Source organism: Heptranchias perlo, chromosome 3 (genome assembly GCF_035084215.1).
Source record: "Heptranchias perlo isolate sHepPer1 chromosome 3, sHepPer1.hap1, whole genome shotgun sequence".
Classification (NCBI taxonomy): Eukaryota; Metazoa; Chordata; class Chondrichthyes; order Hexanchiformes; family Hexanchidae; genus Heptranchias; species Heptranchias perlo.
The window spans coordinates 5269899-5294638 of NC_090327.1; the positions used below are offsets into that span (position 1 = coordinate 5269899).

At 46.4% G+C, this 24740-nt stretch overlaps 1 protein-coding gene across 3 annotated transcripts in view; it reads right to left on the minus strand.

The window, feature by feature from the left end:
* The window catches only part of kctd1 (potassium channel tetramerization domain containing 1), a 155811-nt gene that overhangs the window by 22246 nt on the left and 108825 nt on the right, over nt 1–24740 (minus strand). For all 3 annotated transcript variants that reach the window (XM_067977883.1, XM_067977870.1, XM_067977875.1), the window contains one exon: nt 3111–3289. In XM_067977883.1, coding sequence (XP_067833984.1) covers nt 3111–3289 — 179 coding nt within the window. The remainder of the gene's footprint in view (nt 1–3110; nt 3290–24740) is intronic.

Consider the following 24740-nt stretch of genomic DNA (forward strand, 5'->3'; position numbering starts at 1 on the left):
TTGGACACTAAGGGAATCAAGGGATATGGGGATAGCGCAGGAAGGTGGAGTTGAGGTAGAAGATCAGCCTTGATCTTACTGAATGGTGGAGCAGGCTCGAGAGGCCGCATGGCCTACTCCTGCTCCTATTTCTTATGTTCTTATATAATGGCGCGGGAGCAGGAAGAAAAGCCATTGCAGGTGATTCTCTGGCTACGACTGGATAGATAAGATTGGAACCAGGCAAGGGCAGTCCCACCCAGCTGGACGACGGAGGAGAGGCGTTGGAGGGGGATGGTGTGGTCAACCGTGTCAAAGGCTACAGACAAGTCGAGAAGGATGAGGAGGGATAGTTTACTATCGTCACAGTCACATAGGATGTGACTTTGATAAGGGCCATTCCAGTACTGTGGCAGGGGCGGAAACCTGATTGGAGGGATTCAAATATGGAGTTGCGGGAAAGATGGGCATGGATTTGGGAGAAGACAACACGTTCAAGGACTTTAGAGAGGAAAGGGAGGTTGGAGATGGGGAGTTAGTTTGCAAGGACAGAGGAGTCAAGGGTGAGTTTTATGAGGAGGGGGTGATGATGGCAAATTTGAAGGGGAGTGGGACAGTAACTGAGGAGAGGGAACTGTTAACAATATCAGCTAACATGGGGGCCAGAAATGGAAGATGGGTGGTCAGAAGTTTGGTAGGAATAGGGTCGAGGGAGCAGGAGGTGGGTCTCATGGTCAAGATGAGCTCGGAGAGGTCATGAGGAGAGATAGGAGAGAAACTAGAGAAAGATGCGAGTTCAGGGCTAGGGAAGGGGGCAACCGTGGGGGAAGTTTGGCTCGGTGGGCTAGGGGAAAGGAGGGAAGCGGCAGAGGCAGCTGAACGGATGGTCTCAATCTTAGTGACGAATTTATGAGCTCCTCGCACTTGTCGTTGGAGGTGAGGGTGCTGGGGGCAGGGGAGAGGAGTTTAAGAAGACAGTTCTTGAAGGGTTGTAGGGCTGGAGGAGGGTACAGAGATAGGGAGGGGGCGAGGCTCTGGAGCAATTTGAAAACAAGGATGAGAATTTTAAAATCGAGGCATTGCTAGACCAGGAGCCAATGTCGGTCAGCGAGCACAGGGGGTGATGGTTGAACGGGATTTGGGGCAAGTTAGGATACGGGCAGCAGAGTTTTGGGTGAGCTCAAGTTTACGGAGGGTGGTAATTGGGAGGCCGGCCAGGAGAGCATTGGAACACTTGAGTCTGGAGGTAACAAAGGCATGGATGAGGGTTTCAGCAGCAGATGAGCTGAGGCAGGGGCGGAGACGGGCGATGTTACGGAGGTGGAAGTAATTTCTGAATGTCTGCAATTGTCATTTGGGAAGAGAAAGGATACTGCTTCTGGTTGGGTCAATGGAGACACACACTACTGAACCTGAGCCAGGACCACCATTTAACCTGAAATAACAGCTGTTTGGAAGGATGTCCTTTTTGGTATTAAAGGAAGGTTTGGGCAGGAGAGTGAGACTAGTTGGATTGCTAAAGAGCCAGCACGGGCTCGACGGGCTGAATGGCCTCCTTCTGTGCTGTAACCATTCTATGATCCTGAGTAGATGAAAAATGTCTTAAATATGCTTGAAGGACAAAGCTGGGCCGGAAATGAGTGAGTGCCACAGATGAGAGTATCCTTCGCCTTTAAAGACTGCAGTCTCAAAATTCCTGGGCCTGGTAGGGTGCAGCAGGTCAATCCAGGTGGGTGGCCTTCTTTCCTACTTTGGGAGATTCTGTCAAACTTCTTGTGCCCACCCCTCTGTGCAGACGCTATTAGAATAACTGGGACTGACGGGATGCCTCCGGCACTCCCAACAGTTTATATCGTGCTTCTCACGATCTCAGGACGTCCCAAAGCACTTCACCGCCAATGAAGTACTTTTTGAAGTGTAGTTACTGTTGTAATGTAGGAAAACGTGGCGGTCAATTTGCGCACAGCAAGATCCCACAAACAGCAATGAGATAATGACCAAATAATTTGTTTCTTCATTGATGTTGGTTGAGGGATAAATATTGGCCAGGACACCAAGTAGAACTCCCCTGCTCTTCTTCGAAATAGTGACCATGGGATCTTGCACGTCCGCCTAAGAGGGCAGATGAGGCCTCGGTTTAACGTCTCATCTGAGAAACGGCACCTCCGACGGTGCAGACACTCAGTTCTCCACTGGGAGTGTCAGTCTAGATTGTGTGCTCAAATCTCTAGGGTGGGACTTGAACCCGAACCCACAACCTTCTGACTCAGAGGCGAGAGTGCTGCCAACTGAGCCACGGCTGACACCATTGTAGACTGACCATATAGCAGCAGGTCTCCTGCCTACACTCAGCTATGGCGTAAGACAATAACAAAAAACCTTCGAAAAATACGACCGTTAACTTGGTGTTCATTTGTGGCAACTCTATGCTGGAATATACCATGTAAATCGAACTGGACCATAAACTCCATATTCAGTCAGGATAAGATCTCCCGGCTGGCCTCCCACCTTCCACCCTCCGTAAACTTGAGCCCATTCAAAACTCTTCTGCCTGTATCCTAACTCGCACCAAGTCCTGTTCACCCATCACCCCTGTGCTCGCTGTCCTACATTGGCTCCTGGTCTGGTAACGCCTTGATTTTAAAATTCTCATCATCGTGTTCAAACCCCTCCATGGCCTCGTCCCTCCCTATCTCTGTAACCTCCTCCAGCCCTACAACCCTCCGAGATCTCTGCGCTCCTCCAATTCTGGCCTCATGCACATTCCCGATTTCCATCGCTCCACCATTGGCAGCCGTGCCTTCAGCTGTCTAGGCCCTAAGCTCTGGAATTCCCTCCCTAAACCTCTCCGCCTCTCTATCCTCTTTAAGACGCTCTTTAAAACCTACCCCTTTGACCAAGCTTTTGGTCATCTGTCCTAATATCTCCTGATGTGGCTCGGTGTCAAATTTTGTTTGATAATCGCTCCCTGTGAAACACCTCGGGACGTTTTACTACATTAAAGGCGCTATATAAATGTAAGTTCTGTCGCAATTTCATAGGTCGGTTTGCTCTGGACATATTTTATAACTAATTTTAAAAAACGAACATATGTCGCATTATATTATTTTTTCACGCAGTAACTCATTTACCTTGAATCAGAAAACTTAGTTAGCGTTGTCAAGCTACTGGTGTACATGTGACCTCCCACATCAATGTGCACTGGGGCATTGGACTTGGTGAGCTGTGCTGGCGTCGGGATCCCTTGATTGTTGAGCGGAGAGACCGGTGACCTCGTCAGCAAGGGTCTCGACATGTTGTGTCGACTGTCCTGTAAGGAAATGGCCACATCAGTTCAGTCAAACCCACCTGCCTAGGTTAAAACAGCAAATTCAAAGCAAAGTATTTTAAGTGAGATGAAACCCAAAAGGTAGAAGCAGCATTTAAACCAAAGCACAGATTATACTCACTAGGAAGCTGTGCAAAGTTGACTCAAAAGCTCTGTCTCTTTTACTATTTAAAAAATAAACATTAAACCTTGAAGGATATTTTAAAAAAAGTACCACTAAAGCTATTAGCAGGTTTTGCTGCCTTAGAATTGTGGAAACTTTTGCAAATGGCAAAGTTGACCAGATTTACTGCTATTAAATAGACCTGCAATACAAAAAAGAGTGAGAGCTTTAAATGGCCGAACAGAAACACATATGCTCAAAGCGATGTCAGCACCCAAATCATATCTCAGCAACTTTCTGGACAGACACAAGACAAATGTACCATTTGCAATCATTTCTGGAGAAAAACAAGTCAATTATGAAGTTTGCTGAAAATGTCCAAGAAACAATAATAAAAGAAAAAACTTGCATTTATATAGAGCCTTTCTCGATCTCAGGACGTCCCAAATGCTTTACAGCCATTGAAGTACTTTTGAAGTGTAGTCACAGCAAGGTCCCACAAACAGCAACGTGATAATGACCAGATAATCTGGGTCTTAGTGATGTTGATTGAGGGATAAATATTGGCCAGGACACCAGGGGAGAACTCCCCTGCTCTTCTTCAAAATAGTGCCATGGCATCTTTTATGTCCACCTGAGGCCTCAGTTTAATGTCTCATCTGAAAGATGGCATCTCTGACAGTGCAGCACTCCCTCAGCACTGCACTGGGAGCATTGGCCTGGATTTTGTGCTCAAGTCTCTGGAGTAGGACTCGAACCCACAACCTTCTACCCTCAGAGGCGAGAGTGCTACCCACTGAGCCACGGCTGACACCTAAATAATGAAGGTTACCATGCCTCACATCTGCGTATTAACACTTGTGATTTTTAATTAAGCCAAGTTTTGCGAGGAGCTGGCAGTCTGTTAAAAGTATGTTACCGGTCAAGTCTGGTGAAAACGTAACCATGGTGATAAAGCATTAATTGTTAAGAGTAAACAGCAATTTATGGGAAGGGGTTCCATTCACAAACAGTATTGGAAACCAACAAGAAACTAATAACAAAAAAAAAGAAATTTGAAAATTGCACTCCCTCCCAGTGAAGCCACAGCAATGTTGTGTTTATTGACGTATGTGTGGACACTTGGGACAATGTCCACATACCCAGTGTCTGACTGGATGGATAGAGCCAGGCAGACGGGCTAAATTCATCAATTCTCTTCAGTTTCTAACTGAAAAGGGAAGGAGATTAAAAGATAAAGATGTGGAATTCAGAAGACAAAAGACAATAGGTGCGATCCTCCGCCGTAAGCTCCGTGAGAACGACATCTCGCCGTCTGGCTTCCCCGTTCAAATGAATGGAACGATGAAGTTCCTGCACTGGCCTGATGGCTACAGACTAATCTCGCCAGAAAAAAAAGGTACAGAGTCATTTCAAATCAAAGGACACTTTTAACGGCGTGATCAGCCTTAATGACTGCCAAACGACCTTCCAAGCACTGAAAATTAACTTTTACAAGCTCATTCCTTCAGACTTTAATTGTTGTCGGACATTTTAAAAATAAAAATGTTATAATTTTTTTTTTACTTTTTCTTTCATCTCTGTCTCTTCATTCAATCTTTCTTACCCTCTCTATTTCGCTTTCTGTACCTGATTTGACATTGAATTCACTATTCTAACTCACACTTCCTGGTTCAGTCTCTGCGCTGCTCGTTAACGATGCTTCATCAATCCGATTGTTAAGGGGATAGACAGCCGCTTGCCCCGTTCGCACAGCTCCCAGATGCCCAGGGGGCTGTGTTGGATTGAGGGCCCCATGAGAGGAACTTACTGCACAGAAGCCCAGGAAAAGTCTAAAAAAAACGGCAGGAGCCGTTTGTTCGTTTGCTGCTCACGGGAAAATCCAGCCCATTATATTTTAAATCATCGTAAGCAACAGTTCAGATTGTAACAGCGGTTGTGCTGCACCGACCAGTATGCATGTGTACTGACAACAACCACTCCTTAATCTTTGCTGGGCATGGTGAAAATAGCCTCAGAGCTAAAAATGTAAAGAGCCCAAAGGGATCTCTGCTGCTTCCATGATTAGAGCTGAAAATATCAGTATTCTGGAAGCAGCAGCAAGTACAAAATGCCCGTACACCCGGGGAATAAATATTGGAGTCAGCAATGTTCAGCGACATGGGCTGGAAGACACTCCAGAAGACTGGTGAACCCTAGCAGATGTACATAGCGAGACAAAACAAGTGCACCTCTACAATGCTGAAGAAGGGCATTGTCTATCTGGGTGATGATATTAAAAATATTCCTACTGTATACAAGTAAAAAGCTTGTAAAGATTAATGAAAGAACTTGCATTTATATAGTACTTTCAAAAAGTGTCGACAGCCAATTAAATACTTTTGAAGTGTAATCACTGTTGTAATGTAGGAAGTGCATCAGCCAAATTGCGCACAGCAAGATCCCACAAACAGCAATGACCAGATAATCCAGCTTTTAGTGATGTTGGTTGAGGGATCAATATTGCCTGAAGACGCTGAGGAGAACTCCCCAGCTCTTCTTCGAAATAGTGGCTGTGGGATCTTATACGTTCACCTGCGAGGGCAGACGGGGCCTCGGTTTAACATCTCATCCGAAAGACGGCACCTCCGACAGTGCAGCACTCCCTCACTACTGCACTGAAGTATCAGCCTAGATTTTTGTGGTCAAGTCTCTGGAGTGGGACTCGAACCCACGACCTACTGACTCAGAGACGAGAGTGCTACCCACTGAGCCACAGCTGACAATTACTGGCAAGTGTGCCTCCCTCCATGATGCCCCTTAAGACGAGTTTCCAATCTCAGACGAGATTGTAATGGGGCAGTACTAAGAGCAGGAGCTTGTTCAAAGGAACGGAGGGATAAATGACAGGCAAGTCAATCCTGGCAACTATGTACCCCGCCTAGTGACATCTTACAGGGCATCATTGGCAGGGGCCCAGGGTGCTTGACTAGCTGTCCGTTTCGTATCAAAAATCAGGTCTTGAGGAAGGGAACAATGCTGCATACCTTGTCACCACCCAAACTCAAACCCATCCTCAGATTCTGAACAACAACGATGACGTGCATTTATGCAGTGCCTTTAAGAAAAAGATGCAAGGAAAAAGATGGATGCTGAGCCAAAGAAGGAGAGATTTTTTTTTAATATTCGTTCATAGGATGTGGGCGTCGCTGGCAAGGCCGGCATTTATTGCCCATACCTATTTGCCCTTGAGAAAGTGGTGGTGAGCCGCCTTCTTGAACCGCTGCAGTCCGTGTGGTGAAGGTTCTCCCACAGTGCTGTTAGGTATTTCAGGATTTTGACCCAGCGACGGTGAAGGAACGGCGATATATTTCCAAGTCGGGATGATGTGTGACTTGGAGGGGAACGTGCAGGTAGTGTTGTTCCCATGTGCCTGCTGCCCTTGTCCTTCTAGGTGGTAGAGGTTGCGGGTTTGGGAGGGGCTGTCAAAGAAGCCTTGGTGAGTTGCTGCAGTGCATCCTGTAGATGGTACACACCGCAGCCACGGTGCGCCGGTGGTGAAGGGAGTGAATGTTTAGGGTGGTGGATGGGGTGCCAATCAAGCGGGCTGCTTTGTCCTGGATGGTGTCGAGCTTCTTGAGAGTTGTTGGAGCTGCACTCATCCAGGCAAGTGGGGAGTATTCCATCACACTCCTGACTTGTGCCTTGTAGATGGTGGAAAGGCTTTGGGGAGTCAGGAGGTGAGTCACTCGCCACAGAATACCTAGCCTCTGACCTGCTCTTGTAGCCACAGTATTTATGTGGCTGGTCCAGTTAAGTTTCTGGTCAATGGTGACCCCCAGGATGTTGATGGTGGGGGATTCGGCGATGGTAATGCCATTGAATGTTAAAGGGAGGTGGTTAGACTCTCTCTTGTTGGAGATGGTCATTGCCTGGCACGAATGAAACTTGCCACTTATCAGCCCAAGCCTGGATGCTGCACGCGGGCACGGACTGCTTCATTATCTGAGGGCTTGCAAATGGAACTGAACACTGTGCAATCATCAGCGAACATCCCCATTTCTGACCTTATGATGGAGGGAAGGTCATTGATGAAGCAGCTGAAGATGGTTGGGCCTAGGTTTCTTCTGCTGTTTAGCATGCATGTAGTCCTGAGTTGTAGCTTCACCAGCATCTCATTTTTAGGTACGCCTGGTGCTGCTCCTGGCATGCTCTTTACACTCCTCATTGAACCAGGTTTTGATCCCCTGGCTTGTTGGTAATGGTAGAGTGAGGAATATGCTGGGCCATGAGGTTACAGATTATGCTGGAATACAATTCTGCTGCTGCTGATGGCCCACAGTGCCTCATGGATGCCCAGTTTTGAGCTGTTAGATCTGTTCTGAATCTATTCCATTTCGCACAGTGATAGTGCCATACGACACGATGGAGGGTGTCCATAGTGCGAAGACGGGACTTCGTCTCCACAACGAATGTGCGGTGGTCACTCCTACTAATACTGTCATGGACAGATGCATCTGCGACAGGTAGTTTGGTGAGGACGAGGTCAAGTAGGTTTTTCCCTCGTGTTGGTTCGCTCACCACCTGCCGCAGGCCCATTCTGGCACTATGTCCTTCAGGACTCGGCCAGTAGTTGAGCTACCGAGCCACTCTTGGTGGTGGATATTGAAGTCTCCCACCCAGAGTACATTCTGTGCCTTTGCTACCCTCAGTGCTTCCTCCAAGTGGTGCTCAACATGGAGGAGGACTGATTCATCAGCTGAGGGAGGACAGAAGGTGGTAATCAGCAGAAGGTTTCCTTGCCCATGTTTGACCTGATGCCATGAGATTTCATGGGGTCCGGAGTCAATGTTGAGGACTCCCAGGGTCACTCCCTCCTGACTGTATATCACTGTACCGCCACCTCTGGACAGGACATACCCAGGGATGGTGATGGAAGAGTCTGGGACGTTGGCTGAAAGGTATGATTCTGTGAGTATGGCTATGTCAGGCTGTTGCTTGACTAGTCTGTGGGACAGCTCTCCCAATTTTGGCACAAGTCCCCGGATATTGGTGAGGAGGACTTTGCAGGGTCGAGGTCGACTGGGCTTGGTTTGCCTTTGTCGTGTCCGGTGCCTAGTGGTCCGATGCTGGGTGGTCTGTCCGTTTTTTTTCTTATTGTGACTTTCTTGGCAGAGGGCAGTTCAGAATCAACCACATTGCTGTGGGTCTGTAGTCACATTATAGGCCAGACCGGGTAAGGACGTTAGTGAACCAGATGGGTTTTTACAACAATCCGGGTAGTTTCACGGCCACCATTACCGATACTAGTATTTTTTAATTCCAGATTTTTATTTAATTGAATTTAAACTCCCCAGCGGCCGTAGCAGGATTTGAACTCATGACTCCGGATTACTGGTCGAGTAACATAACCACTAGGCTACTGTACCTGATACAGTATTATTAGGGGGGAAGGGTGGGGACTGATCAAAAGCTCGGTCAAAGAGGTGGGTTTTAAGATGGGCCTTAAAAGGAGGTGGAGGGATTTAGGCAGAGAATTCCAGAGCAGGGAGCCTGACTTATAGACCCCAATAATCTCATTACTGTCCATCCTCAGGTTGGATTAGAGTTCCAATAAAGAGATGAAGCCGTATCTAATTATAACAAGCAGTGCTTCTCAGGTTTTCATGTAAAATTAATAACTTTCAATGTGATGAACACAATGGGAGCAAAAACAGAAGGAGTAAATATACTGCCTTCCAATATTCATTGTTACTTCAGTCAATTTGCCAGTTTGCCAAAAATATTATCAACAACAGCAACTTGCATTTATATAGCGCCTTTAACGTCCCAAGGCGCTTCACAGGAGCGATTATAAAACAAAATTTGACACCGAGCCACACAAGGAGATATTAGGACAGGTGACCAAAAAGCTTGGTCAAAGAGGTAGGTTTTAAGGGGCGACTTAAAGGAGGAGAGAGAGGCAGAGAGGTTTAGGGAGGGAATTCCAGAGCTTAGGGCCTAGGCAGCTGAAGGCACGGCCGCCAACGGTGGGGAGCGATTAAAATATGGGGACGCGCGAGAGGTGAGAATTGGAGGAGCGCAGAGATCTCGGAGGGTTGTGGGGGTGATTTGCAATCCAATGCCTGAGCCAGCTTCCGCGGCCGGTGAGCACCCACAGGGACTGCAGTGTGCACTCGAGACAGGTGGAAACATTATTATTTCAATTAAGTTTCCTTTGTCTTTTTATTATGATTTGGGTTTTATTAGTTGTGCCCCTCTTAAAAAGGGAGCACTTTTGTTGGATCTTTTGTTTGGCGACACTGGGACAACCCAGTGTCTCCTTAGGGGTTAATAAAAAGAGCAATACCTGAGTCAGGTAGGTGTGCAGGATATCGAGACGCCTGTTGACCAGCCAATTTGGTTTAGTGGCATGACTTGGAGGAGTAGACCAATCATTGGGGTCTAGGACATTTCTCACTCTATTTCACATAAGCCCTGCAAGCCATTACCTCATGGAATTGGGTAATACTGGCTGGACAGGAGGATCGGGCTGGAACGTGGAGTGGAGGTCGAAGATCAGCCATGATCTTATTGAATGGCGCAGCAGGCTCGAGGGGGCGTATGGCCTACCCCTGCTCCTATTTTTTATGCTCTTATGGACAGGTAGCAGGTGGAGGTTTATCACTGCTTAGTGCTGGTAAGGTGTGCAGTGTTGGCTGGTTAAACCTCAGCTTTGTTTGTTTGGAGCTCCCCTCTTTGCAACCTGTGCCTACATTCTGCACCTTCTGATCAATGGAGTGTGTCCCTACAGAGAGACACTGTACCCTCCAGATCAGCCAAACAGAACCTCTCCTTGCGTGGAATTCTCCGCGATTTGGTGCACAGAATTTTAAGACATGGTGATGGGTTCCCATGTGTGCTAGGAACCCGGCGACCAAGATAATATGATGTATGAATTGTTTATTAATGTATATTGGTAGATAGAATGTACAATCTGATTAGATGCCGAGTGGAAATGAATCTCTAATAAAATGTCTTCATTCTGGGAACGTTGTTGGAATTTCAAAAGCAGAGCCAAGCAAACCCTTAAAAGGGGGGAAAATGCGTGACTATGTTCAACTAATGAATTAAAAATTATCTATTGATGGTTATAATCACGCATGAACCAGCAGGCCTGTTGCTGGAATATGGGTCAAAGGAACTATTTAAAGGTATACTTTAATCAGCTTTACTTCACCAATTTCCTGCAACGGATCCATCAGAATGTGCACTGGAGCCCAGTTTGTAAATCAGAAACAATGGAACATGGGAACAGGAGGAGGCCATTCAGCCCCTCCAGCCTGCTCAGTCATTCAATTAGATCACGGCTGATCTGTACATTAACTCCATCCACCCGCCTTGGTTCCATAACCCATGATACCCTTCGCCTAACAAAGATCTATCAACGCAGCTTTGAAATTTTCAATTGACCCCCCCCCAGCCTCAACAGCTTTTTGGGGGAAAAGAGTTCCAGATATCCACTCCCCTTTGTGTGAAGAAGTGCTTCCTGACATCACCTCTGAATGGCCTGGCTCTAATTTTAAGGTTATGTCCCCTTGTTCTGGACTCCCCTACAACAGAGGAAATAGTTTCTCTCTCTCTCTCTCTCTACCCCATCAACGCCTTTAATCATCTTAGACATCTCAATTAGATCACCCCTTAATCTTCTATATTCGAGGGAATACAAGCCTAGTCTATGCAGCCTGTCCTCATAATTAAGCCTTTTAGCCCCGGTATCATTCTGGCGAATCTGCGCTGCACCCCATTAGGTGAATCCCATAACAAGGATTAATAATGTACATCTTCCGAGATTTATACAGTGTGATTCTTTCATCAGACCTCCCGTTTGCTTTTACTTATAAATATTAAATTCACATGATTTCAAGAAAAGCCTGATCAAAACCTTGAAATGTTTCACTAGGAATTGCTTTTCATATCAGAAAGTAGCCTCATTCAATATTCACTATTTTCTCTGAAGGCATGTATGGCAAATTATTTTTCCTACAGCTCTCAGAAGATATGAATTTTGCTTTGGAGCACTTGCCTCCTAAAAATAAAATGTCTTAGGAGCACCTTCAAGCTTAAAAACAAAAATACTAACTCCGAGATATGAAACGGGGTCATAGGTTAACAATAATCAAGGTGCCCAGCTGAAAATGTAAGTGCGTTACTGAAATGTAAGCAAACCAGTTCTGACGATTAGCAGGGTTACAGGCTGGGATAGCAAGTTAGAGAAAGTGGAACAGATGGTAATTTGTAGTTAAGACGCTATTAACCAGGATTAAAGTGGTGCAGAGGGACGACAGCTCACAGGCTGAAACATCAGCAGGGGGCGGGGGGGGGGGGGGGGGGAGGCCGCCACGGAATCCTACAGCACAGAAGGCGGCCATTCGGCCCATCGTGCCTGTGCCGGCTCTTTGAAAGAGCTATCCAATTAGTCCCACTCCCCTCGCTCTTTCCCCACAGCCCTGCAAGTTTTTCCTTTTGAAGCATTTATCCAATTCCCCTTTTGAAAGTTACTATTGAATCTGCTTCCACCGCCCTTTCAGGCAGCGCGTTCCAGATCATATCAACTCGCTGCGTAAAAAAATTTCTCCTCATCTCCCACCTAACTTTTTGTATCCACGCTGCCACTGCCCCTTTAATCCCATGGGCTTCAATTTTGCTAACAAGTCTATTATGTGGCACTTCATAAAACGCCTATTGAAAGTCCATATACACAACATCAACTGCACTACCTTCATGAACCCTCTCTGTTACTTCATCAAAGAACTCAGTCAAGTTAGTCAGACACGATTTGCCTTTAACTAGTCCATGCTGGCTGTCATTTATTAACCCATGTTCTTCCAAGTGACAATTAACTTTGTCTCAGATTATTGAATCTAAAAGTTTCCCCACCGCCGTTGACATTCGCAACTCTCCAGTCCTCTGATACCACTCCCACTGCCAACGAATCATAGAGAGGTTACAGCACGGAAGGAGGCCATTCGGCCCATCGAGTCCGCGCCGGCTCTATGCAAGAGCAATCCAGCCAGCCCCACTCCCCGTAGCCCTGCAATTCTTTTCCTTTCAAAAACTTATCCAGTTCCCTTTTGAAGGCCATGATTGAATCTGCCTCCACCACCTCCTCTGGCAGTGCATTCCAGATCCTAACCACTCGCTGGGTAAAAAAGGTTTTTCCTCATGTCACCTTTGGAAGGATTGGAAGATTGTGGCCAGAGCCTCCGTTATTTCCACCCCTACTTCCCTCAGCAACCTAGGATGCATCCCATCCGGTCGGGATGACCGATTTCTGTGAGTCATTTCTGACAATTTGTTATAACCTAGTTATGTCTACATTTGTGCTCTTGTGCACAGATGCTTTTCAAAACATCCTCGGTCTACAGCACTGAAAAGCAAATAAATCATTTGTGGTCTTAAAAAGTGCGGGATTATTGAGGGTCTCAAGAGCAACTGTTGCTTCTGCTGTTATTGGTGTCAGAATATTTTTGCCCCCCCACCCTCCCCTGAGGGTGAGTATAATCTGTGTGGTCTGCACTTGATCGAGAGCTACATTAACAAGCATTGTATTGTCTATAATGTAGACAATCTAAGTACTGAATGTCACCTGTGGTTCAGAGGGTAGCACTCTCTCCTCCCACCTGACGGACTTGAGCACAAAATCCAGGCTGACACTCCCAGAGCCAGTACAGAGGGAGTGCTGCACTGTCGGAGTTGCCGTCTTTCACATGAGACGTTAAACCGAGGCCCCGTCTTTCCTCTCAGGTGGACGTAAAAGATCCCACGGCCACTATTTCGAAGAAGAGCGGGGGGGGTTCTCCCCGGTGTCCTGGCCATTATTTATCTCACAATTAAATAAAAAAAACAGATTATATGGCCATTGTCAATTGCTGTTTGTGTATTGCTGCCGCGTTTCCTACGTTACAACAATGATTACACTTCAAATTGGCCGCAAAGCGCTTTGGGTCATTCTGATGTCGTGAAAGGCTCTATATGAATGCAAGTCTTTCTTATATGATGTCGTGGCGATAACGGAGACCTGGCTCAAAGAAGGGCAGGATTGGGTACTAAATATTCCTGGATACAAGGGGCGCTAAATTGGGCCGTGTGGCGCCCATTGTTTCGGCGCTACACGGCCTCTCTGACATCCAAGATGGCGTCTTGGATGCGCATGCACGTTTCCAGCGTGACGTGCGCCGGACGCCACCTTGGTATAGGAGTTAGCGCAGGCGCAGACAACGAACGCTGGAATCACGGAAAGTAGGGAGAAAATGGCTTCAATCAGTGTGCAACGCTGATCTAAAGTGATAGACACCATTTTGGGACTTAACCAATGCACAGTCTTAACCCCGACCATCTGAACGTGTCTTAAGAGTGCCTGGTGGACCACCCCCCCCTACCAGCGCTATTTAAAGGTTAGTGCTGGATTATTGCTTCTGGCTGCCGAGACATTTGTAACTGTTTTTGGAGGTCTCCTACACTTGAATAAATTTAAAACAGAAATCGACAGTTTCCTAGAAGTAAAGGGAATTAGGGGTTACGGGGAGCGGGCAGGAAATTGGACATGAATTTAGATTTGAGGTTAGGATCAGATCAGCCATGAACTTATTGAATGGCGGAGCAGGCTCGAGGGGCCGATTGGCCTACTCCTGCTCCTATTTCTTATGTTCTTATGAATACTGGGACACGGGGACAGAGCCAAACATTTAGAGCCAGGACGTGCAGGAGTGAAGTTAGGAAATGCTTCTACACGCAAAGGGTGGGAGACGTTTGGAATGCTCTTCTGCAGACGGCAGTTGATGCTAGCTCACTTGTGTATGTTAAATCTGAGATTGATAGATTTCTGTGAACCAAGGGTATTAGGGGATATGGGGCTAAGGCGGGTATATGGAGTTAGGTCACAGGTCCACCATGATCTCATTGAATGGTGGAACAGGCTCGAGGGGCTGAATGCCACTGCCACTGACGAACCGGATTCTTTCCCCTCAGTCTGGTTCAGCAAGAACTGATTCGAGTACACCGTAAAGTTCAACACAACTTTAATAGCAGATCTTAGTCTGTAGCTTCAATTCAGATTCCTGAGAGAATCCGAACGATTCTAACAGAATAAGGAGACAAAGACAAAGACAAAAACTCATACCTTTATACAGATCGATAGGGGTTGGAACATCATTAACACAAGAGTCAACACCAATCATAAGCCGGGCACAAGTTGCCATGCGGGGTTACATTATTTCCGGCCAATCATAGATAATCCATGTGCTGACCATGTTGCTGTTAGACATCAAAGGGGATACTTCCTCACCTTCCAACTTGGAATGTTCTTCCCTGTTCCTTCTGTTCCTTATCTCCCAACCTGGAATGTCTTTCAACTTTGGCTAAGCTCGTTACCTATATTGATCTGCCATAAACATTGTTTACAATTGTCAACCCCAGTCCATCACCGGCATCTCCACATCATAAACATGGAGACATTCAGACCAGTCCTTGAATCACATCAAAGACCTCTCATTGATAAGACAATGCAGGCCTGCTGACTAAGCAAACATATGGCCCAGCAGGAGGCCAGGCCACCTGTATCAATCTCAGTTACTAACTAATTAACCCTTTCTAACCATTTTGCATTCTGCTTCTTTGCCACATAGGCATTTTAATATTTTACCAAAAACTGACCACGTAGGGATTCTCACCACTTGCTGCCTCTTGATATGCGCCACCTTCTCCTGCAAGAAAGCGGGACATGTGTCTGGGTGATGTGCCTGTCATGGTTGGATAGCTGCCTGTGTGTGGCCTGTGAGTTGTGGGTGGGCGGCTTGCAACAGTGGTAATGTGTAAGGGTGAGAGGAAGCATCTGGTTGGAAGAGTTGAGTATTGATGGAAAGAGTTTATTGGTATGTGGGTGATGGGGGTGTAGTGCGTGGTGCAGTTGGTAGGAGACACCACTTGACAGTTGACCTCACTCACCTTGACCACTCATGTCAAAGCATTGAACTTCTTCCTGCACTGCATCCATGGTCATGATGCTGTGCGCCTGGCATTGACTTTGTCCCCCGCTGCCTTTTGGATAAATGTCTGGAGGGTCTCTTGCACTCCCTCCCCACCCCCCCACTGCGGGTATAGGATGTCCCTCCTTCTGGTCACCTTTTGCACCAAGGTCTCTGTTGCATCAGCAGAGAACCTTGGTGCATGCACTCTGGCAGATTGGTGAGGCCTGGCTTGCAGATTGGAGGATGTGGCATTTAATAATGCGCAACCTTTATTCAATGTTTAAACATAACTCATAAGTGTGCAAACATAGGATGGGACCTGCATCTGTGTTTTACGTGTGTGATGTCTGCTCACCGTTCAGACTCCGTGCAGACAGTAGACTGTTATTTTCAGCAAATAACAGGTACCAGCTACCTTTAAGAGATTTCTAAGAAACATCCTCCCTTTAAGAGATTGAGCTCCCCCTTCTGGTGGAAAGTGTGAATTGCATTGATCCCACGTGCAAGGCCCGGAACGGAACGCTGATTGCAGGTGAATCCTCGGGCAGCCGAAACTCGCGTCCTGCCTGCGGAGGGGTCATTGGGCGCGGGGTAATAGCGCATCACGCTACCTGCGCCCAAAAACGGCCCTTATCCAATATTTTCCCCCAAGATGTTCAGGAAAGAAAGGAGGGGGGGTGGCAGTATTTACTAAGGAGAATCTTGGAAAGAGAGGATGTCCTGGACACAATCTATTTGGTTAGAGTTAAGAAACAATAGAGTTGTCATTACAGTAGTGGGTGTATTCTATAGGCCACCAACTAGTGGGAAGGGTATAGAGGAGCAAATTTTCAGGGAAATTAGAGAGAAGTGCAAAAGCCATAGAGTAGTGATAACAGGGGACTTCAATATAGACTGGGATAATAATATTAGGGGCAAAGAACAGGAAGAATTTTTGAAGTGTGTTCAGGAGAACTTTCTTGACCAGTACATTTCCAACCCAATGATGAAGGAGGCATTGCTGGACTTGGTTCTGGGGAATGAGGTGGGCCAAGTGGAGTATGTGTCAGTGGGGGAACATTTAGGGAGCAGCGATCATAGTATCATCAGGTTTAGAATAGCTATGGAAAAGGACATGGACCACTCTAAAGTAAAAATACTCAACTGGAGGAGGAACAATTTCAGTGGGATGAGAACAGATCTGGCCTGGATAAATTGGAATCAAAGATTGGCAGGCAAAACTGTAATTGAACAGTGGTCGGCCTTCAAGGAGGAGATTGTTTGGGTACAGTCTGGGCATATTCCGACAAGGCAGGAAGTCCTTGTGAAGACGAAGTCCCGTCTTCACACTGAGGACACTATCCAACGTGTTGTGTGGCACTATCACCCTGCTAAATGTGATAGATTCAGAACAGATCTAGCAGCTCAAAACTGGGCATCCATGAGGCGCTGTGGGCCATCAGCAGCAGCAGAATTGTATTCCAGCACAATCTGTAACCTCATGGCCCGGCATATTCCTCACTCTACCATTACCAACAAGCCAAGGGATCAACCCTGGTTCAATGAGGAGTGTAGAAGAGCATGCTAGGAGCAGTACCAGGTGTTCCTAGAAAAATATGGTGCCAAATTGGTGAAGCTACAATACAGGACTACATGCATGCTAAACAGCAGAAGAAACATGCCATGGACAGAGCTAAGCGATTCCACAACCAACGGATCAGATCAAAGCTCTGCAGTCAAGGCAGCAAGGAGCCCTAGTAAAATTGAAGTCAATGGGAATGAGGGGGAAAACTCTCCAGTGGCTGGAGTCATACCTAGCACAAAGGAAGATGGTAGTGGTTGTTGGAGGCCAATCATCTCAGCCCCAGGACATTGCTGCAGGAGTCAAGGCTGAAGAGTTTGCAACCATCTTCAGCCAGAAGTGCCGAGTGGATGATCCATCTCGGCCTCCTCCCAATATCCCCATCATCACAGAAGCCAGTCTTCAGCCAATTCGATTCACTCCACGTGATATCAAGAAACAGCTGAGTGCACTGGATACAGCAAAGGCTATGGGCCCTGACAACATCCCTGCTGTAGTGCTGAAGACTTGTGCTCAAGAACTAGCCATGCCTCGAGCTAAGCTGTTCCAGTACAGCCTATAATGACCCGATCTACCCGACAATGTGGAAAATTGCCCAGGTATGTCCCATCCACAAAAGGCAGGACAAATCCAATCCGGCCAATTATCGCCCCATCAGTCTACTCTCAATCATCAGCAAAGTGATGAAAGGTGTCGTTGACAGTGCTATCAAGCGGCACTTACTCACCAATAACCTGCTCACTGATGCTCAGTTTGGGTTCCGCCAGGAACACTCTGCCCCAGACCTCATTACAGCCTTGGTCCAAACATGGACAAAAGAGCTGAATTCCAGAGGTGAGGTGAGAGTGACTGCCCTTGACATCAAGGCAGCATTTGACCGAGTGTGGCACCAAGGAGCCCTAGTAAAATTGAAGTCAATGGGAATGAGGGGGAAAACTCTCCAGTGGCTGGAGTCATACCTAGCACAAAGGAAGATGGTAGTGGTTGTTGGAGGCCAATCATCTCAGCCCCAGGGCATTGCTGCAGGAGTTCCTCAAGGCAGTGTCCTCGGCCCAACCATCTTCAGCTGCTTCATCAATGAACTTCCCTCCATCATAACGTCAGAAATGGGGATGTTCGCTGATGAGTGCACAGTGTTCAGTTCCATTTGCAACCCCTCAGATAATGAAGCAGTCCGTGCCCGCATGCAGCAAGACCTGGACAACATCCAGGCTTGGGCTGATAAGTGGCAAGTAACATTCGCGCCAGACAAGTGCCAGGCAATGACCATCTCCAACAAGAGAGAGTCTAACCACCTCCCCATGACATTCAACGGCATTACCATCGCCGAATCCCCCACAATAAACATCCTGGGGGTCGCCATGAACAGAAACTTGACTGGACCAGCCACATAAATACTGTGGCTACAAGAGCAGGTCAGAGGCTGGGTATTCTGCAGCGAGTGACTCACCTCCTGACTCCAAAAAGCCTTTCCATCATCTACAAGGCACAAGTCAGGAGTGTGATGGAATACTCTCCACTTGCCTGGATGAGTGCAGTTCCAACAACACTCAAGAAGCTCGACACCATCCAGGACAAAGCAGCCCGCTTGATTGGCACCCCATCCCCCACCCTAAACATTCACTCCCTTCATCACCGGCGCACCGTGGCTGCAGTGTGTACCATCCACAGGATGCACTGCAGCAACTCGCCAAGGCTTCTTCGACAGCGCCTCCCAAACCCGCGACCTCTACCACCTAAAAGGACAAGGGCAGCAGGCACATGGGAACAACACCACCTGCACGTTCCCCTCCAAGTCACACACCATCCCGACTTGGAAATATATCGCTGTTGCTTCATCGTCGCTGGGTCAAAATCCTGGAACTCCCTCCCTAACAGCACTGTGGGAGAACCTTCACTGCACGGACTGCAGTGGTTCAAGAAGGGGGCTCACCACCACCTTCTCAAGGGCAATTAGGGATGATGGTTCAATAAATGCTGGCCTTGCCAGGGACGCCCACATCTCATGAATGAATTAAATAAAACTAAAGCCGGAGCTCCCTGGATGTCAAAAGAGATAGTGAGTAAGACAAAGCAGAAAAAAGGGGCGTTTGACAGTTCTCAGGTTGATAATACAAGTGAGAAGCAGGCTGAATATCGAAAGTTCAGAGAGGAAGTGAAAAAGGAAATAAGAGGGGCAAAGAGAGAGTATGAGAATAGACTGGTGGCCAACATAAAAGGGAATCCAAAAGTCTTCTACAGGCATGTAAACAGTAAACGGTAGTAAGAGGAGGGGTGGGGCCAATTAGGGACCAAAAAGGAGATCTACTCATGGAGGCAGAGGTCATGGCTGAGGTACTAAATGAGTACTTTGCATCTGTCTTTATCAAGGAAGAAGATGCTGCCAGAGTCTCAGTAAAGGCATGATGTGGAGATGCCGGTGATGGACTGGGGTTGACAAATGTAAACAATTTTACAACACCAAGTTATAGTCCAGCAATTTTATTTTAAAATCCACAAGCTTTCGGAGGCTTCCTCCTTCCTCAGGTGAATGTGGAACCTGAGGAAGGAGGAAGGAGGAAGCTGAGGAAGGAGGAAGCCTCCGAAAGCTTGTGGATTTTAAAATAAAATTGTTGGACTATAACTTGGTGTTGTAAAATTGTTTACAATCAGTAAAGGAAGATATCGTTGAGATATTGGATGGGCTAAACATTGATAAAGAGGTATTGGAAAGGCTAGCTGTACTTAAAGTAGATAAGTCACCCAGTCCAGATGGGATGCATCCTAGGTTGCTGAGGGAAGTAAGGGTGGAAATTGCGGAGGTACTGGCCATAATCTTCCAAACATCCTTAGATTATGGGTGTGGTGCCAGAGGACTGGAGAATTGCAAATGTTACACATTTGTTCAAAAAAGGGTGTAAGGATAAACCCAGCAACTACAGGCCAGTCAGTTTAACCTCAGTGGTGGGGAAACTTTTAGAAACGATAATCTGGGACAGAGTTAGCAGTCACTTGGACAAGTGTGGATTGATTAGGGAAAGCCAGCACAGGTTTGTTACAGGCAAATCGTGTTTAACCAACTTGATAGAGTTTTAGGATGAGGTGACAAAGAAGGGAGAGGAGGGCAATGCGGTTGATGTGGTGTATTTGGACTTTCAAAAGGCATTAAATAAAGTGCCGTAGAATAGGGTTGTCATCAAGATTGCGGCCCATGGAATAAAAGGGGCAGTAGCAGCATGGATACAGAATTGACTAAGTAACAGGAAACAGAGAGTCGTGGTGAACGGTTGTCTTTTGGACTGGAGGGAGGTGTACAGTGGTGTTCCCCAGGGGTCAGTGATGGGATCTCTGCTTTTCTTGATATATATTAATGACATGGACTTGGGTGTACAGGGCACAATTTCAAAATTTGCGGATGATACAAAACTTGGAAGTGTAGCGAACTGTAAGGACGATAGTGATGAACTTCAAGAGGATATAGACTGGCTGGTGGACACGTGACAGAGGAAATTTAACGCAGTGAAATGCGAGATGATACATTGCAGGAGGACGAATGAGGAGAGGTAATATAAACCAAAGGGCAAAATTCTAAAAGGGGTACAGGAACAGAGAGATCTGGGGGTATATATACACAAATCGTTGAAGGTGGCAGGTTGAGAAAGCGGTTAAAAAAGCATACGGGATCCTGAGTTTTATAAATAGATGCATAGAGTACAAAGCAAGGAAGTTGTGATGAACCTTTATAAAACACTGGTTCGGCCACAACTGGAGTATTGTGTCCAGTTCTGGGCACCGCGCTTTAGGAAAGATGTGAAGGCCTTAGAGAGGGTGCAGGAGAGATTTACTAGAATGATTCCAGGGATGAGGGACTTTATTTAAGTGGCTAGACTGGAGAAGCTGGGGTTATTCGACTGCCATGAGGAGGAATTTCTTCACTCAGAGGGTTGTGAATCTTTGGAATTCCCTACCGCAGAGAGCTGTGGACGCTGAGACATTGAATATGTCCAAGGCTGAGATCGATAGATTTTTGGACTCTAGGGGAATCAAGGGATTTGTGGATCGGGCAGGAAATTGGAGTTGAGGTCGAAGATCAGCTATTCCTTGGAACAGAGAAGTTTGTGAGGAGATTTGATAGAAGTATTCAAAATCATTCAGGGTCTAGACAGAGCAGAGAGATAGAAACTGTTCCCATTGGTGGAAAGGTCAAGAACCAGAGGACATAGATTTAAGATGATTGGCAAAAGAACTAAAGGCGACATGAGGAAAAACGTTTTTACACAGTGAGTGGTTAGGATCTGGAATGCACTGCCAAGTTGTGGGGGGGGGGGGTTGCCATGATAGAGGCATTTAATCATGGCCTTCATAAGGGAACTTAATAAGTACTTGAAAGGAAAAAATCTGCAGGGCTATGAGGATAAGGCGGGCAAGCGGGGCCAGCTGGATTGCTCTTGCATAGAGCCGGCACGGAGTCGATGGGCCGAATGGCCACCTTCTGTCCTGTAACCTATGATTCTATACTGTATAAAACTGCACTTTAGATAAGACAACGGCATTTCGGGTTTCATAATGTAACCACTCGGTTTAATATAGTATATATAGGCTTAACTGACTTAAGATAGAAATTTACAGCACAGAAGGAGGCCATTTGGCCCATCGTGTCTGTGCCGGTCGATAAAAAGCCATCCAGCCTAATCCTACTTTCCAGCTCTTGGTCCGTAGCCCTGTAGGTTACGGCACTTCAAGTGCACATCCAAGTACTTTTTAAATGAGTTGAGGGTTTCTGCCTCTACCACCCTTTCAGGCAGTGAGTTCCAGACCCACACCACCCTCTGGGTGAAAAAAATTCTTCTTAACTCCCTTCTACCAATTACTTTAAATCTATGCCCCCTGGTTTTTGACACCTCTGCTAAGAGAAATAGGTCCTCCCTATCCATTCTATCTTGGTCCCTCATAATTTTATACACCTCAATTAAATCTCCCCTCAGCCTCCTTTGTTCCAAAGAAAACAACCCCAGCCTATCCAATCTTTCCTCACAGCTAAAATTCTCCAGCCCTGGCAACATCCTCGTAAATCTCCTCTGTACCCTCTCTAGTGCAATCACATCTTTCCTGTAATGTGGTGATCAGAACTGTACACATCTGTGGCCTAACTAGTGTTTTACACAGTTCTAGCATAACCTCCATGCTCTTATATTCTATCCCGTATGCCTTTTTAACCACCTTATCTACCTGTCCTGCTACCTTCAGGGATCCTTGGAGATGCACTCCAAGGAACATAGGAACAGGAGTAGGCCATTCAGCCCCTCAGGACCTTCTGTTCCTCTACACCTCTCAGTATTCTACCATTTATTGTGTTTTCCTTTGCCTTGTTTGCTCTCCCCAAATGCATTACCTCACACATCTCCGGATTGAACTCCATTTGCCACTTTTCTGTCCACCTGACCAGGCCATTGATATCTTCCTGCAACTTTCCTCCTCACTATCAACCATATGGCCAACTTTTGTACCATCTGCAAACCTCTTAATCATGCCCCCTACATTTAAGTCTAAATCATCGATATATACTACAAAAGGCAATGGACCTAGTACTGAGCCCTCCGGAACCCCAGTGGAATTAGCCTTTCAGTCACAAAAACACCCGTCAACCATTACCCTTTGCTTCCTGCCACTGAGCCAATTTTGGATCAAACTTGCCACTTTCCCTTGGATCCCATGGGTTTTTACTTTTCTGACCAGTCTGCCATGTGGGACCTTATCAACAGCCTTGCTAAAATCCATGCAGACTACATCAAACACGCTACCCTCATCGACCCTCCTTGTTAGCGCCTCAAAAAATTCAATCAGGTTAGTCAGACATGACGTTCCCATAACAAATCCATACTGACAGTCTTTGATTAATCCGTGCATTTCTAAATGATGATTAATACTGTAACTCAGAATTTTTCCAATAATATGCCCACCACTGAGGCTAGGCTGATTGGCCTGTAATTACTCGGTCTATCCCTTTCTCCCTTTTTAAATAATGGTACGACGTTAGCAGTCCTCCAATCCTCTAGCACCACGCTTGTAGCCAGGGAGGATTGGAAAATGATGGTCAGAGCCTCCGCTATTTCCTCCCTTGCTTCTCTTAACAGCCTGGGATACATTTCATCCGGGCCTGGGATTTATCTACTTTCAAAGATGCTAAACCCCTTAATACTTCCTCTCTCACTATGTTTATCCCATCCAATATTTCACACTCCTCCTCCTCCTTAACTACAATCTCTCCATCGTCCCCACCTTTAGAGATTGGAAGAAGTGCAATTCAATGATCTACTCGAACATGTCAATTTTTCAATAACTCTAGCAGCAGATAGGATGTGTGGGAGTAACTGGACGACACTGGTCACTAGTGATATACTCTGAAGTCCAGTTACCAACCTCGCAAGTATGAAACGTATACCTGTAAGGACAGCTGCTTGTTTCTTCCATTAAAAAGAGGAGCTTTCAGTTGGAGCAATGTTTAAAACACATTTTGACACATTCAGCATATAGAGAGATTCATAACCTACCCTTTAAAAGGTCCACCAGCCCACAATATTAAAATGTAAGATAAAATCTTTCACATTCCAAACACTCCACAAGAAACACAACACAAAACTTTGATGATATAATTAAAACCAGTGCAACTGTACAACTTGAAATTGTCCATTCCATCATTGTAATAACATTTCCACTGAGTTTAATATAATCAAAATTTATTCTCCTCTCACTTGCACTGAACTGATACGGAAGAGTTACATAGAATTTACAGCACAGAAACAGGCCATTCGGCCCAACTGATCTATGCCGGTGTTTATGCTCCACATGAGCCTCCTCCCTCTCAGCTTTATCTCACTCCATCAGCATATTCTTCTATTCCTTTCTCCCTCATGAGTTTATCTAGCTTCCCCTTAAACGCATCTATGCTATTCACCTCAAACACTCCTTTTGGTGGCGAGTTCCACATTCCAACCGCTCTCTGGGTAAAGAAGTTCCTCCTATTGCATTTATGAGTGGCTATTTTATATTTATGACCTCTAGTCTCCCTCACAAGTGGAAACATCTTCTCTACGTCTACCCTATCAAACCCTTTCATAATCTTAAAGACCTCTATCAGGTCACCTCCTCAGCCCTTCTCTCTTCCAGAGAAAATGGCATCCAACATCACTAGCCCGGCATTGATTGAATCTGGTTGGCTAACTGAGGGTGGTCTGGCAACTTCTCAAGTAGACCAGAGGTTAACTGCCAGCACTGGCCGTTGCCTGAGCTTTGGCTTGTTATAGTTTGGTGAGTTCTGACAATTTCGGTCCTATTATTGGAAAGATCAAGTGCCACACATTAGTGAGGCGTTCAATTGTTTGGGGATGGGGCGGGTGGGGGTGGAAACAAGGATAGAATTCTTCAAATTCTTGCCACCTGAGTTGGATTACACTCAGTTCACATGAGGCTATAAGTGTCAGCCGTGGTTCAGTGGGTAGCACTCTCGCCTCTGAGTCAGAAGGTCGTGGGTTCAAGTCCCACACCAGAGACTTGAGCACAAAGAGGAGGCTGACGCTCCCAGTGCAGTACTGAGGGAGCGCTGCACTGTCGGAGGTGCCATGAGAGGTTAAACCGAGGCCCCATTTGGCCTCTTAGGTGAACATAAAAGATCGTATTTCGAAGAAGAGTAGGGGTGGTGTCCTGGGCCAATATTTATCCCTCAACCAACATCACAAAAACGGATTATCTGGTCATTAATCACATTGCTGTTTGTGGGAGCTTGCTGTGAGTAAATTTGCTGCC